The 14,452-nt window shown below is 43.4% G+C and overlaps 2 protein-coding genes across 10 annotated transcripts in view; one reads left to right on the top strand and one right to left on the bottom strand.

Annotated features, from left to right (window-relative positions):
- Positions 1 to 1,390, bottom strand: part of HOOK3 (hook microtubule tethering protein 3) — a 104,257-nt gene extending 102,867 nt beyond the window's left edge. The window contains exon 1 of the mRNA XM_082608429.1: positions 1,238 to 1,390. Within this exon, the coding sequence (XP_082464555.1) occupies positions 1,238 to 1,294 (57 nt within the window). The 5' untranslated portion in view covers positions 1,295 to 1,390. The remainder of the gene's footprint in view (positions 1 to 1,237) is intronic.
- Positions 1,391 to 1,669: 279 nt separating this feature from the next.
- The window catches only part of RNF170 (ring finger protein 170), a 30,121-nt gene continuing 17,338 nt past the window's right edge, over positions 1,670 to 14,452 (top strand). For 2 of the 9 annotated variants that reach the window (XM_082608445.1, XM_082608449.1), the window contains exons 1-3: positions 1,741 to 1,838; positions 5,295 to 5,424; positions 7,508 to 7,651. In XM_082608445.1, the coding sequence (XP_082464571.1) occupies positions 7,515 to 7,651 (137 nt within the window). In that variant the 5' untranslated portion in view covers positions 1,741 to 1,838; positions 5,295 to 5,424; positions 7,508 to 7,514. Of the gene's footprint in view, positions 1,839 to 2,087; positions 2,234 to 3,321; positions 3,418 to 5,294; positions 5,425 to 7,507; positions 7,652 to 14,452 lie in introns of those variants that run through there. The other 7 variants (XM_082608450.1, XM_082608451.1, XM_082608447.1 and 4 more) reach the window with 6 other exon arrangements.

Below are 14,452 nucleotides of genomic sequence, written 5' to 3' on the forward strand. Positions count from 1 at the left end.
TGTTTTTTCTCTTCTCTAAAATGCAGCAGGGGAACCCATTTCCCCACTTAAGTCGGAACCCATTACAGTTGTAAGCTGTATGTTAACTATATATTATTGCAAACGATTTGAAATGCCAAGAATGCCTTAATACAAAAGTTACTGAATAGATCAAGCTCTATCTACCCTTGTACATATTGTTTCAGAAAACATAATTTGTGACATAAGCCAAATTGTGAAAATCTCAGACTATTTTCATTATGTTTGTAACAACCAGCCTAGGACACTGGCCCTCTAAGCATGCCACCCAAATGTCCCCACACAGGGCAGTGATGTCTGTACTCCAGGGATCTAAGCTTATCGCCCAAGGCACCGCTAAACTGAATCTGTCTGGCATCTGTGTCTTACCTTGCACATTAATACAAATGCTGTAGTCACCTCCCTAAACAGATTAGTGCTGCATTCTAAAAGTGGTATTTAACATTTTAGCAATGAGTAAAACGAAAGCTCCCCAAAGAAGCACCAGGTTTATCCCGTAGATACACACACAGGCACAACCCAGGAACTGACACCGCACTTTGGGAAACACACAAGCTTGGGCTTTACGTCCACCTGTACAAGAGGCTGCTAAAGGCACGATTAGCTGGCATTAGAACGGAACACATATTTACATGCACATGTGAGAATCCTAGCATTTGATAATTTAAAATTAGAATGGCACAACGTTGCCCCCCAAATGTCGAGTCCCACTACTGATGCCTAAACACCTTCCAGACTTATTTTCACCTCGAACACCTTCCCTAGGCACCTCCACGCCGCTCACTTTCTCCTCTCCTATTGCGGAGGCCGGGCTGCGGGTCCTTCTCCTACCCTCCGCCCTCCCGGGAAGCCCTCTCCCTCCGCGCCCCGCGCCGCTCATCCTCCAGGGCTGCGCTGTCCCGGCGAGCGGGACAACAAAGGCGGCAGCGTCGGGCCGGGGTCTCGGGTGCCCCCCCCGCCCCCCGGAGGCGCGGGGAGCCGCCTGGTGACAGCGCCGCCCGCACCCGTCCTCGGCCTCCGCCCGGCCCCGCGGGCCCCGCGAGTTTCCCTCGGACCCAGCCGGGCCTCCCGCCGTGGACACCGCCAGCACCGGCGTCCCGGCCCCCGCCCCGGGCCCCGGATGTGACGGCACCGGCGCCCTCGGCGCCCGCCCGGGGCGCGGGGAGATCCCAGGACGGCGCCCTGGGGGAGGGGGCCTCCGGACCGCGTCGCCACCTACCCAAGTGAGGAGGCTCTCGCACAGCTCCACCCGCTCCAGGGACTCCACGTTGAACATCTTCCCGCCCGGGCTCGCGGCCGCCCTGCCTCGCCAGGAAGCCCGCGGCTCGGCCCGGGGCTGCGTCCGAGGGTCGGCCTGTCCGTCCTCCGCCCGGCCGCCGACTCCGTCCGGAGCTGGCAGCAGCACCCGCAGCGTCACCGGCGCCCCTCCTCCTCCGGCCCGTCGGGACCGCGCGGCAGCGCGCGCGCGCGCCCGCCCACCCCGCCCGCGGACCCGCAGCCCCGCAGCCCCGTAGCCCCGCAGCCCCGCAGCCCCGCAGCCCCGCTCCCGCCGAGACCCCGGCCCGGCCCGGCCCGAGCCGCAGCCGCCCAGCACTGCGCACAGCCGCGCCCGCCGCCTGCTGCGTGTCGCCCCCGCGCGCTCCCCGCCGGCGGGTCCCCGCCGCGCCCTCACGGAAGCGCGGCAGTGCGCGTGCGCCGTGCCCGCGCGCGCGGCCCGGAGGAGGCAGCCAGTGGTCGCCCGCGAGGGTGGCGGGTAGCCCCGGAAACAATCTGTGCCCTCGGTCACCGGGAGCTGGCGAGGTGTCCTCCGCGGTGCAGAGGTACGCGCGGCCGAGCGCCGGCGGGGCCCCGGCCTGGGCGGGACGGCGGGGCGCCTTCCGCGGGGAGCCGGGCGGCCCCGGGCACCCGCGCCGTGAGGCCGACGTGGCGGGCTCGGGGCGCCGAGGGCAGCCCGCCGCTCCTGCTCGGGCCGCGCGGACCTCGCAGCCCCGGGAGGCGGGGGAGGGTGTGCGGCGCCGGCCAGCCCGGGGGACCGCGACGGTTCCCGGGGCCTGTCCCTCCTTCCGCAGTGGCCAGGGGGACCGGCCTCGAGCTGCCCCCGTTCCAGAGGGTGAACCTCTGCAGGGTTACCGATGAATCGTTACGCGATACAGCATGTGCAGGAAAGTGCACACAACGGACATGCCCAGAGAGTAATTAGTAATAAAACAGGCAGGTAAAAACAAAGAGAACTGCCCGTACCTCAGGAGTTCCTCCAGCACCTCGTGTTCCTTTCTGAGCATCGTTCCCTCCCTAGACTGACTCTTATGATGTTCGCTTTCTTGCTTTTCCTTATCTCTTTACCACCTACGTATGCATGCCTAAACAACACAGTTTTTCTTTGCCTGTTGTTGAGCTTCTATCAGTGGAATCATTGTGTTTTGTGTTTTGCGGTACGCGGGCCTCTCACTGTTGTGGCCTCTCCCGTTGCGGAGCACAGGCTCCGGACGCGCAGGCCCAGCGGCCATGGCTCACGGGCCCAGCCGCTCCGCGGCATGTGGGATCTTCCCGGACCGGGGCACGAACCTGTGTCCCCTGCATCGGCAGGCGGACTCTCAACCACTGCGCCACCAGGGAAGCCCCATTGTGTTATTTTATAGCTTTGCATTCATAGTAAGTTTGTGTAGATCCATAGGTAATTTTCAGTGCTGTCTAGTACTCCACTGTATGAATATAACAGTATATCCATGCTACTGTTGATGGGCATTTTGCTGTTCTAGTTTGGGGCTAACTAAGAACAATGCTATAAGATTCATATCCCTAGAGACTAGTGCCAACGTGTAAGTTTCTTTAGCTATATGCCTTGGAGTCCTGGGATTGTTGAGTTATAGGTTGTGCATCACTTTACCAGATGATGCCAAACTTTTATGTGGGGTGCAACAAAGTTAACTTACCAGGACACACCTTTCTGTGGTTTGCAGTTCCTGGAGCCCCCTTTCCCCATTAAGACTAGGTTTTGTCATTGAGCTTTCAGAACTGCCAAGACAGCATTGAGTTTTTCATGATGCTTTTCAGAGTCCCAGTTAACAGATTTTTCATTGTGTGAATGTAGAAGATCTTACCAGAAGTCTTCTCAGTGGTCTTTTAAACATTCTTCCCTACACCAAGAGCAGAGAAACCTTTAGAAGTGATAAAATGTACCTCACCCGCCTTTGTTTCCTCTGTCTTTGTTTCCTCTGTCGTTGCCTCTGGACCTTTGTCAAACCAGAGTTTCTACATTCCAAGCTAGGTTATCTCTGTAAGGATCCCTGGCACTTTAAGTGACCATTACCCTTGTTAGGCATGTAAAGTCATCAAGTCAGCGTGACGCCCGCGTAACCTGTCTTTGGATGTGGAGCCTTGTTGCAAGGCCTGTAATGGGTGAGCACCTTCGCGCCAGCTGCTCTGGTTTTTAGGGCTTTGACACAGTTGACCTCAGCCTCCCTTCTCAGGTTTGATGGCTCACCCACAATGCATGTGTGCATGATGTGCAGTGTTCTTGAGATTTCATTCCGTAGCTCCAGTTACCCTCCATGAAGGAAATTATATTAAAAACTTCTTGAATGTGTGTAATTGTCTGCAGAAGCCATGTGGCCATCATGTTTTTACATGAGTTTGGGTAAAAAGACATGGAGTTTCTCCTTTGAAGTTACGGAATTTCCTATATTTCCCTTATTTGTCTGTGTTGTTTTGTTTTGTTTTTCCTGAAAGCTTTGGAAAAGACCAAAGAGAGGTGAGTGGCACTTGTCTTAGCCATCTCCTTACTCCAGTTAGTTGGAGGCTAATTCTCATCTACAGCTGTTTATCACATTCAAGTAAACAGGGGAGTGTCCTTCACCGTAGTATGCCAAGTTTATCCAGTTTCCCAGGGAATACATACTTAGAGCTTAGATCAAAGCGAGCTTGAGATGCTACTTAGTGTAGCTGTAAGGAAGGCATGGCCACGTCTTATCATGGTTCTGCAGATTCCTTGAGGGTTGTTAATAATAGTAATCAAAATATTATAGCTTCCGTTAATGGAGAGCCTGTATGATGTACCAAGCAATATGTAAGTGCCCTACCTTTGTTATCTCATGAACTCCACAAAACTAGAGTGGTTTTGTGTTTTTTTTGCCAAAAAAGTGGTTGCTTGATATAGTTCAAGTTAATTTTATGTATTTTACACATGAGGAAGCTGAGACCCAGATTTTGCACAAGTACACAGTTGTCTGACTGCAAAGCTTATGCTTCTTCAATATATTAAGCTACTCAGTAAGACTTAGCCAGCTAAGCAATAACAAAGCCAGTGCTGGAAATCACTCCCGCTTCTCTCAGTTATCCATTTTTCTATCAATTATGAACACCGTTTCCAAGATCTATAGTGTTTTGTTTCTGTAAATCTCAAATAGTTAACAACAGAGTACTAGTAACTTGTTTTCATTCGATAGGACCCTATGAAATAGATTAGATGCCATGTTTTCTAAATTTAATAACCTTGCTTTGGGGTTTCAGGCGAACAGCATTTAGTGCAAGGCCCCTGCAGCATGTAAAATCCCCCGTGCGCTGCTCAGCGGGGTAAGAGGTAGCCAGCGCGGGCACCTCCCAGTGCCAGTCACTGAGGTCTTCAGAGGGCACCGTCAGGAAGCTGGGAGGGTCCAGGGTGCTCCGTAAGAATGGGACTGGGGAGAGACGTCTTAAATCTTTGAGCACTGAAGTCTAATTTTCATCTCTGGAGGGAGGAAGCAGGCACTGGCTTCTATTTTTATTGCTAAAGTAATACGTTCTTGAAAAGAATTCAGACTATAGAACTGTATCCTGGGAAAGGTGAGGATCTGGCTCTCCCAGGCCTGCTTCCCACTTGTAACCATTTTAACCTTTGGTTATTTAGCTTTCCTGCCTTTTTTTTTTTTTTTTTCCAATTCCAGAAAGCTCTGAATCAGAGAAATGTAGTGGTGGAGGGAACTTAAGAAATCTTCAGATCCAGCTTTCACATTTTGCAGAACATGAGGGGTCCTAAGAGATTAAGCGGGGTCCCAGTTGTGGTAGCAGAATTGGAGCTAAACTCCGGGGCCTGTGTGCCATGCAGCGGGGCTTGGGCTTGCACCGAGAGCCTGTGCCCTTGGTCCAAATCAGCAGCACTGATTTGTTCCAGGTGAGCAGAGGTTGGAGGACTGAAGTTCAGGTTGACACTGGAATTCATTTTCAAGATTGGGGTATAGGGTCGACTCCTCAAGTAGAAAATTTTATTTCTTTTTATTGTTTATCCCCTGTAATCTTAGATTGGCTTCTTTCCAAACTGAGGTGGTGGCGTAATACCTCATTTTTCAGCCAGCAGCGCCTGCAGTTCCTTTTTGGACTCCTGTGATAAGAAAAACTACTGGCGGAAGTTAACTACTGAAGCCCCGACAGGTTGGTCAGACACCGTTAGTAGATATCCATGTGAGGGCTGGGATTTCCACGTGGCGGGGAAGTGCAGCTGACCTTTCTGTTCCTCTCTGAGACTTACCAGCAGTCTCCTCCCTTCCTACCCTCTCTCAGCCCAAGCACCTCCTTCAGTGACGCTAGAACTTGTGGCAATAAAAAGTAACTCTTCATTTCAACAACACTGGGAACTTTTACTATAAAATGATGCAAATAACATTACATGGTCCTGCAATACTTAAAGTATCCTGGATCTCTGAGCTCTTGGAAATGTGAATGAAGCAGCATCTGAAGGGTGTAATTGGTAGAAGTATGTCTTTATACAGTAGAATATATATATATATATATATATATATATATATATATATATATATAATTTTGATTATTTTATTTTTTTATTGAACTATAGTTGATTTACAATATTGTGTTTCAGGTGTACAGCAAAGTGATTCGGTGCTATAAGAATATATATATATAAAATGTATAGAGTAGAATTTAGTCTCATGATCATTGATTACACTTGGAAGGACATAGAAACAAATGTAACCCATTAAGAAAAGAAATAGTACAAAGTAGTGAAACAAATGGAACCCATTAAAAAAAGAAATAGTACAAAGTAGTGAATCCCTAAATGTACAGCTAGGAGAAGATCCTTCGAACTCGATTCAGTAATTGGAGGCTGGGACTCCACACAGGATAACATTTTGCTTATCTCTGAGCAGATGCAGGTAGTTCTCACGGACAGGACTTCTGACAGCCACAGCATCTTCAATTTAAAAAGAGGAAACCTGACAACATAAAAATCTAGATTGACCAAATGGCCCACCCCAAGATTACTTGAGGCTTTTTTCTTCAGTTTCATTTGGCAGTTCATCTGACTCTTCTTTTGAATAAAATACCGAGGTTAGAGCTCCTTCTCTGAGTTCCTGGTGTGTGCTTTCATGAAGGATACTTGAAACCTGTCATTAGAAAGTTCCTGATACATCAGGCCATTACCATGTGTAAAGCTGATGAAAGCCACCTTTGATCTGTTTGTTTGCTTAAGTTCCTTCCATGAGAGGTAATTTTCTTACTAGCAGCCAGTTCAGGTTCTTTTCAAAGGTGTTAGACTTTCACACTCAAAGTTTCCTTTGAACAGAAACTCACCTGATTAATGATGATATTGAATAAAACTGTTTTCAGTGCAGGACATTACATAAATACAGGTTAATAATGATTAGCCATGTATATTTAATTGAATTTTATTGCCTTTATTTCCCTTTAGGTGTCTTATAAGATTTTAAGTAACTTTAGTGTTTGCCATCAGAAAAAAGTAGGAATAACCTGTGATATTTGGACTCTGATGTGGTTGGGCCATCTCCCCTCATATCTATAGAAATTGGGTATTACCATTTTCCTCTAGTTTAGTGTATGGGAGGGAGAGTTTCATATCCTCCCTTTTCTCGTCATAAGGAAACGCAGCCTCAGAGTGATTCCATATTCCAGGCAGTTCCCAGAATTCTGAACCATAAGCTGAGCTTAGTCCCAAGTGAGGCTAATCGTTTTCCAAGCAACAGAATTTTCATTAATTCAAGTAGTCTCAGTATAGCTATAAATGTTCTATAGCCTCCATGTCTTTTACTTTTCAAATTACTAACACCATAAGTAAGGAAAATCACTCCTATTTAAACATATATTTATTAGGTCCTTCTGTGTACAGGGCAGTATGCCAGGTAATACAGGAATATTTACAGAAGAAGACAATATATTTCCTTCCGTATCTGTACATGGTACTTTCCATGACGCACGTTCAGTGCCATGAGGGATGTGATCTATGTGGAGAATTTATTTGGTATTCAGGAATAAGAAAAGAGCAATTGGGCATGAGAAATGTGTTTTCTTCTTTAATGATTTTACAGAACTCATTAATGGGGCATTCCCCACTGGAGATGTACTTAATGCAACCTACCTCAAGTGGGTGCTACAAAAAAATACATATATCAGAAGTCAGCTACGTTTATATCGTTTTTATTAATATATTTCATTTTCACTGTGTCGTTTTTAATTTTCATCTTATCTCTTTTTCTTTTAGACCTGGAATGGCCAAATATCAAGGTGAAGTTCACAGTTTGAAACTGGATGATGATTCAGTCATAGAAGGAGTAAGTGACCAAGTACTTGTGGCAGTTGTGGTCAGTTTCGCTTTGATTGCTACCCTGGTATATGCACTTTTCAGGTGAGACTAAAGGACAAAAGAATTTAAATAATAATGTATTTCCAAGGGCCACTGACTTTCTGACTGCTTCTAGTAATGTTTAATACTTAATATTAAAAGCAAGTAATAAAGCTGATTCACTTTGTTATAAAGCAGAAACTAACCAAAAAAAAAAAAAAGCAAGTAATGAGTTCAGTGATTGTATGTATTTACTAAGGTATTTTATTTTCCACTAGGCTCTAAATGCTACTGTGTATTTTTCCCGTCATCAACTGTCTAGTCAGAAAAAAATTTAGATTTATCATCCATATTTTGAATAAAATGTTAATATTTTCTGTTGGAGTATCACAGTTTTAAAATGTAATTTTCATAACTGAATTTACAACTTGTAGGTGATATAATAGGTGCAAATATATTTTCAGTGTTTAAATGAAAAAAACTGGGACAAAAAATCTTGGACAGTATGGCGGGATTAAGATTAGAATTAAAATTGCTGTTATGTAGGATTAAGTGAATTAATAAATGTGAAACACTTAGAACATATGGTTGTTGAGAGGATTAAAGGAGTTAAAATATTTTTTAAAAATTACTATTATAGAATCAGGAATACTTTTTAAAGGTCTTAGATGCCTATGTACCAATAAACAGAGACAGGGTAATAAACTAGAAATTTAAGTATTAACACATGGAGATAAATAAAATTTTGTATATATCGTTGAAAACAGAAATGAAAAAAGTATAAAGTAGAAAAGAGATTACAGTGATTCTAAAAACTACAGATCTGTTAGTTTCTTATAAAAATTATAGAAAGGATTATTAAACAGAATATGAGCATTCTCTTTTACCTCTGCATGGTTAGTTTCTTATTAGGGTGACATTATCTTGATTTCAGTAGAGTATTTTACACGGTACCTGGTGATGCCCTTGTGGACATAGTGGGGAAATGATGACCAGATGATAGCAGATTTAAGTGAGTTTATAACTGGTTGACAGATCATTCCCAGGAGTGCTGACTAATGTTTTAGTGTAAGCCAAAAAAGAAGGACACTGAATTGTTGCAGGGCTCTGCTTCTGAGCCTGTTCTTCTCATTTCTGTTAGCAACTGGGATGAAGAAGACAAAAGAAGCATGTTTGTTAAATTGTCAGTTGGGATGGATAGCTAATGTATTGGTACAACAGAATCAAGATTTAAAAATGGGTCATCCCATACATCTATGGTCAGCTGGTTTTTGACAGTGGTGCCAAGACCTTTCAGTGGGGAAAGATTTCAACAAATGATGTTGGGACAACTGGATAGCCACATGCAAAAGAATAAAGTTGGACCCATACTACATCATATGCAAAAATTAACTCAAAATGGATCAAAGATTTAAGTAAATGTAAGGGCAAAATTATAAAACTCTTATAAGAAAACATAGGAGTAAATCATGAAGATTCTTAGATATGATGCCAAAAGCATGATCAATGAAAGAAAGAATAGACAAATTGGAATTCATCAAAAGTAACAACTTTTTTTGCTTCAAAGAACATCAAGACAGTGAAAAGTCATTACAATGGGAGAAAACATGTCAAGTCATATATCTGATCAGGCCTTTATATCTGAATATGTAGAGAACTCAAAACTCAATAATAAAGAGATGAGTAACCCAAGTAATAAATGGGCAATGGACCAGAATAGACGTTCCTCCAGAGAGATACAAATGGCCCATGAGTATGTGAATAGATGCCTGACATCCTTAGTCATTCAGGGAAATGCAAGTCAAAACCACAGTGAGATACAGCTTCATACCCACTGGGATGGCTAGGTCCAAAAAGTCAAATAAGAACAGTTGTTGAGGATATGGAGAAATTGGAACCCTCATACACTACTGGTAGGGGAGTTAAAATGGTGCAGCCACTTTGGAAAACTATCGGTTCCTCAAATGAGTAAACATAGTGTTACCACATATCCTAGCAATTTTATTCCTAAGTATATATACCCATGAGAAATGAAAGCATATCTCCACATAAGAACTGGTACAGGAATGTTTACAGCAGGATTATTCATAATAGCCAAAAGGTGGAAACAGATGAATGGATCCATCAATAGATGAATGGGTAAACAAAAGGCAGTATATCCATGCAATGGAATATTATTCAGCATTGAAATGGAATGACATACTGATGCACACATGCTACCTTATGGAGGAAACTTGAAAACATTGTGCTAAGTGAAATAAGCCAGACACAAAAGGCCATATATTTGAGTCTGTTCTTATGTCCACAATCAGAAAATCCATAGAGATAGAAAGTAGATTAGTGGTTGTGTAGGACTGGAGTTGGAGATGGGGGTATGGGGACAATAACTAAAGGGTACAGGGTTCTTTTTGAGGTGATGAAAATGTTCTAAAATTGATGGTGCTGATTAATTACACCTCAAGCAAGCTGTTTTAAAAATGGGTCATGACTAGGCAAATACCAAAAAAAAAAAAAAATCTGCTCTTTACCTATTAAGAATGGGATGCAGATATGAATTTATTGTCATTTGAAAGTATCCATGATAAATTGTTGAGTGAGAATTAAGTGAAAGGCACATGACAAAACCATAGGTCAAGTAGCCCATTTTGTTTAAAAAAAGTATTTTTATAAAATTAATTTTATTTAAAAGTATTTTTCTTTTCCTTTATTTGTTTTTCTAATTTCTCTACTATGGATAATTATTACTTGTAAGTAAAATATTTTTCCTCACAGACTGTAGTGATGTGAAGCCCAAAATAAACGTTTCTATTAATAAGGCAATTGTATGTTGTAGATGCCAAAAACTTAACAGCATTAAGGTGTATTAATCAGAATAATCAGATAAAGGTCACATATAGATTATATTCAGTTTGGGTCAAGAATTTTAAATTGGAAAACATTCAGAGGAGGTTATCAAAATGGGTAAAGCTATGGAAACAAATCATATAAAAATGCCTGAAAGAACTGGGGATATCTAGCTTAGGGGAAAAGACTGTAGGATGCAAAAGCTTTAAATACGATGAGAGCTTGTTTTGTTGAAGAAGAATTAGGTTAATTCTGTGTAGCTTCTTGGGGAGAACTAGGTGTAAAGGAGAAAACCTACAGATTTTTCCTTCTTATGTAGTGAAGGACCCAGGTCTTCCCTACCGTTACTCTCCTGTGTCTCCTTTATATTTACACAGAACTCTTCACTTCTGGTCACCAAATGTGTGTGGGCTTTTCCCCTCCAGGCAATTCTCCATGACACCAGCTGGGTGTCCCACAATTTAACTCCTGATACTGTCTGCCTGGAGATGGTGTCAGCTCCGCAGGTTAAGGGCTCGGTCCCACAAGCCTGCTCCCCACCACACTTCATATGCCAACGGCAAGTAGTAGGTCCCCAAGTCACCCCCAGCTTCTGTCTGATTTCTGTCCCCAGGTTACCCACAAGAAATCGGAGGTTCTCGTGACCCCCCCTCCTCAGGTTTGATTACTTTGCTAGAGCAGGTCACAGAACTCAGGGAAGCAGTTAGGTTTACCAGTTTATTAAAGGGTGTGATAAGGGATACAGATGCACAGCCAGATGAAGAGATGCATAGGGCGAGGTCCGGGGGGTCCTGAGCGCAGGACCTTCCTGGTGTGGACGTGTTCACCCATCTGAAGCTCTCCGGGCCGCACTGCTGGGATCCAGTGGAGGCTCCCTCACGTAGGCGTGATCCATTATTCACTCTGTTTCTGGCCCCTCCTCTCTCTGGAGAATTGGGGCAGGGGTGGAGGATGCTGAACATTCCAAGCTTCTAATCAGGACTTTGTCCTTCTGGGGAGCAGCCCTCATCCAGGAGCCCACCCAGAGTCGCCTCATTAGAGCGAAAGACACTCCTGTCACCCAGGAATTTACAAGGCCTTCAGGAATGCTGTGTGAGGGGCCAGGTCAAAGACCAAATATTAGAATACAAGGTACTCCTAATGCTCTCATCACTTAGGAAGTTGCAAGTGTTTCTGCAGCTCTGTGCCAGGGACCAGGGGCAGAGACCAATATCTATCAATAGATATTTTCTCGTACCTCATTCAGGGCCAGTAGGTGGAGTTAAATGATGATATTTTGGCTTAACCTACGATATAACTTTCCAAATAATATAAGGTGCTCCCCATTACGTGGATGTTGTCTTGAATCTGTCATATGATTGGATGAGGGGTCAGTTTAAGTTGCTGTCCAGCTGTTCAGATTCAAATTCAGTTGGCAGTTGTCATCCTGCTACTTTAGCTGAAGTATTCAATTAATGAGTTAGGGGAGGGGTAGCATGCGTACTAGGATATTCAAACAAAGGAACTTTTTGTCTCTTTTCTGTAATTTCTTTGATGTCTGTAGTCATTATAATTCATCCTTGGTTTGTATTGTGGTAACATATCCATAACATAAAAGTTATCACTTTAAGTGTACAATTCATTGGCATTAAGTACATTCACAGTGTTGTGTAACCATCACCACTGTTTATTTCCAGAACTTTCTCATCATCCGAAACAGAAACTCTACCAGTTAAATAATAACTCCTTATTTCTCCTCCCCCTGCTCCTGGTAACCTTTATTCCACCTTCTGCCTCGAGAAATTAGGCTATTCTGGGTACCTCATACAGTGGAATTAGACAGTGTCTGTCCATTTGTGGCTGGCTTATTTCATTTAGCGTAATGCATGCAAGGTTCATCCATGCTGTATCATCTACCAGAATTTCATTCCTTTTTATGGCTGAATAATATTCCATTGTATGTATATACCACATTTTGTTTATTCATCTGTTGATGGATATTTAGGTTGTTCCCACCTTTTGGCTATTTTGAATGGTGCTCTGTGAACGTTGGGGTACAAGAATCTGTTTGAGTCCTTGCTTTCAGCTGGAATTGCATGATCATGTGGTAATTCTGTGTGTAACTTTTTGAGGAACCTTCAGTCTGTTTTTCACAGCAGCTGCCCGGTTTTACATTCCCACCAGCTATGCACAATGGTTCTAATTTCTCTACATCCTTGCCAACAGTTGCTACTTTGTGTTTTTTTTGATAGTCATCCTAGTGGGTGTGAAGGGGTATCTCACTGTGGTTTTCATTTGCATTTCACTGATGACTCATGATGTTGAACATCATTTCATGTGCTTATTGGCCATCTGTATGACTTCTTTAGAGAAATGTCTATTCAAGTCCTTCATGCATATTCGAATTAGGTTGTTTGCTTTTTTGTGTTTGAGATATGAGTTATTTCTATATTCTATCTTAATCACCTGTCAAATATATGATTTATAAATATTTTATTTCATTCTGTTGGTTGTCTTTTTATACTCTTGATAGTGTCCTTTGATGCACAGAATTTTTAAATTTTGATGAAGTCCAATTTATCTATTTTTTCGTTTGTTGCCTGTGTTTTGGTGTCATGGTTAAGAAATCATTGCCAATGGGCTTCCCTGGTGGCGCAGTGGTTGAGAGTCCGCCTGCCGATGCAGGGGATGCGGGTTCGTGCCCCAGTCCGGGAGGATCCCACATGCCGCGGAGAGGCTGGGCCCGTGAGCCAGGGCCGCTGGGCCTGCGCGTCCGGAGCCTGTGCTCCGCAGCGGGAGAGGCCACAACAGTGAGAGGCCAGCGTATCGCAAAAAAAAAAAAGAAATCATTGCCAAATCCAAGATCACAGAGATTTCCCTCTATGTTTTTTTCTAAGATTTTTATAGTTGTAGCTCTTAAGTTTAGGTCTTCTATCCATTTTGAGTTAATTTTTGTATATGGTATGAGCTAAGGGTCCAACTTCATTCTATTTGCATATGGATATCCAGTTTTTCCCGCACCATTTGTTGAAAAGACTGTCCTTACTCCACGGAAGGGTCTTGGCATCCTTGTCAAAAACCAACTGACCATATATGTGAAAGTTTATTTCTGGTCTCTATGGTCTATTCCATTGGTTTATACGTTTGTCCTTGTTACCAGCACCACATTGTTTTTACTATAACTTTGTGGCAAGTTTTGAAATCAGGAAGTGTCTTACAACTTTGTTCTTCTCTTTCAAGATTATCTTGGCTATTTGGAGTCCCTTGAGATACCATATAAATTTTAGGATGGGTTTTTCTACTTCTGCAAAGAATGCTGTTGGGATTTTGATAGGGGTTGCACTGAATCTGAAGATAGATGACTTTGGAGAGTATTGACATCCTAACAATGTTGTCTTCCAATCTATGAACCTGGGATGTCTTTCTATTTATTTGTGTCTTCTTTAATATCTTTCAGCAATGTTCTGTAGTTACAATTAATTTCTTTTAAAATCTTTTCTATTTGGTCTTCCTTCTTAAGCCATTAATAATAGCTGCCATGTGTTGACATACCAGAAGCCAGTCAAAAGGGTCTGGTAGGCAGGTTAACCTATGAACCACATGCTTGCATATTTGTAAACTTTGATTCAAACTTCCTTTCCTGACCCACGCTTTGGGTATCATTGCTTTCCTCGTATCAGAGGTTCCTGGCTCTTTTCCAGGGCTACATATAACTTAACTGGTTTGACAGTTTTGGTTTCTCTTTTCAGAGAACTTAGAAGGACCATAAATCGTTGATAAATACACTAAAAACACATGTACTTCTGTTTCACAGCAGAGCCACTGTTTTCCTTGGCATCTCACTTTAGACCTGCTTAGTGTCAAATGCCATCATTTTCTCATAGCTAAGGTGATCATATTGTTAAAGAACAAAAATTAAACCAAGTAAATTTGAAGATCTAATTGGCTTTACTAAGCTATTCATGAATCAGGCAGCATCCCATCCAGCAAGTAGAGAGATACTTCCGTTGTATGAAATGGAAGGTTTTTATAGGCAGAAGG

This window comes from Mesoplodon mirus (assembly GCF_964341445.2).
Source record: "Mesoplodon mirus genome assembly, chromosome: 20".
NCBI lineage: Eukaryota > Metazoa > Chordata > Mammalia > Artiodactyla > Ziphiidae > Mesoplodon > Mesoplodon mirus.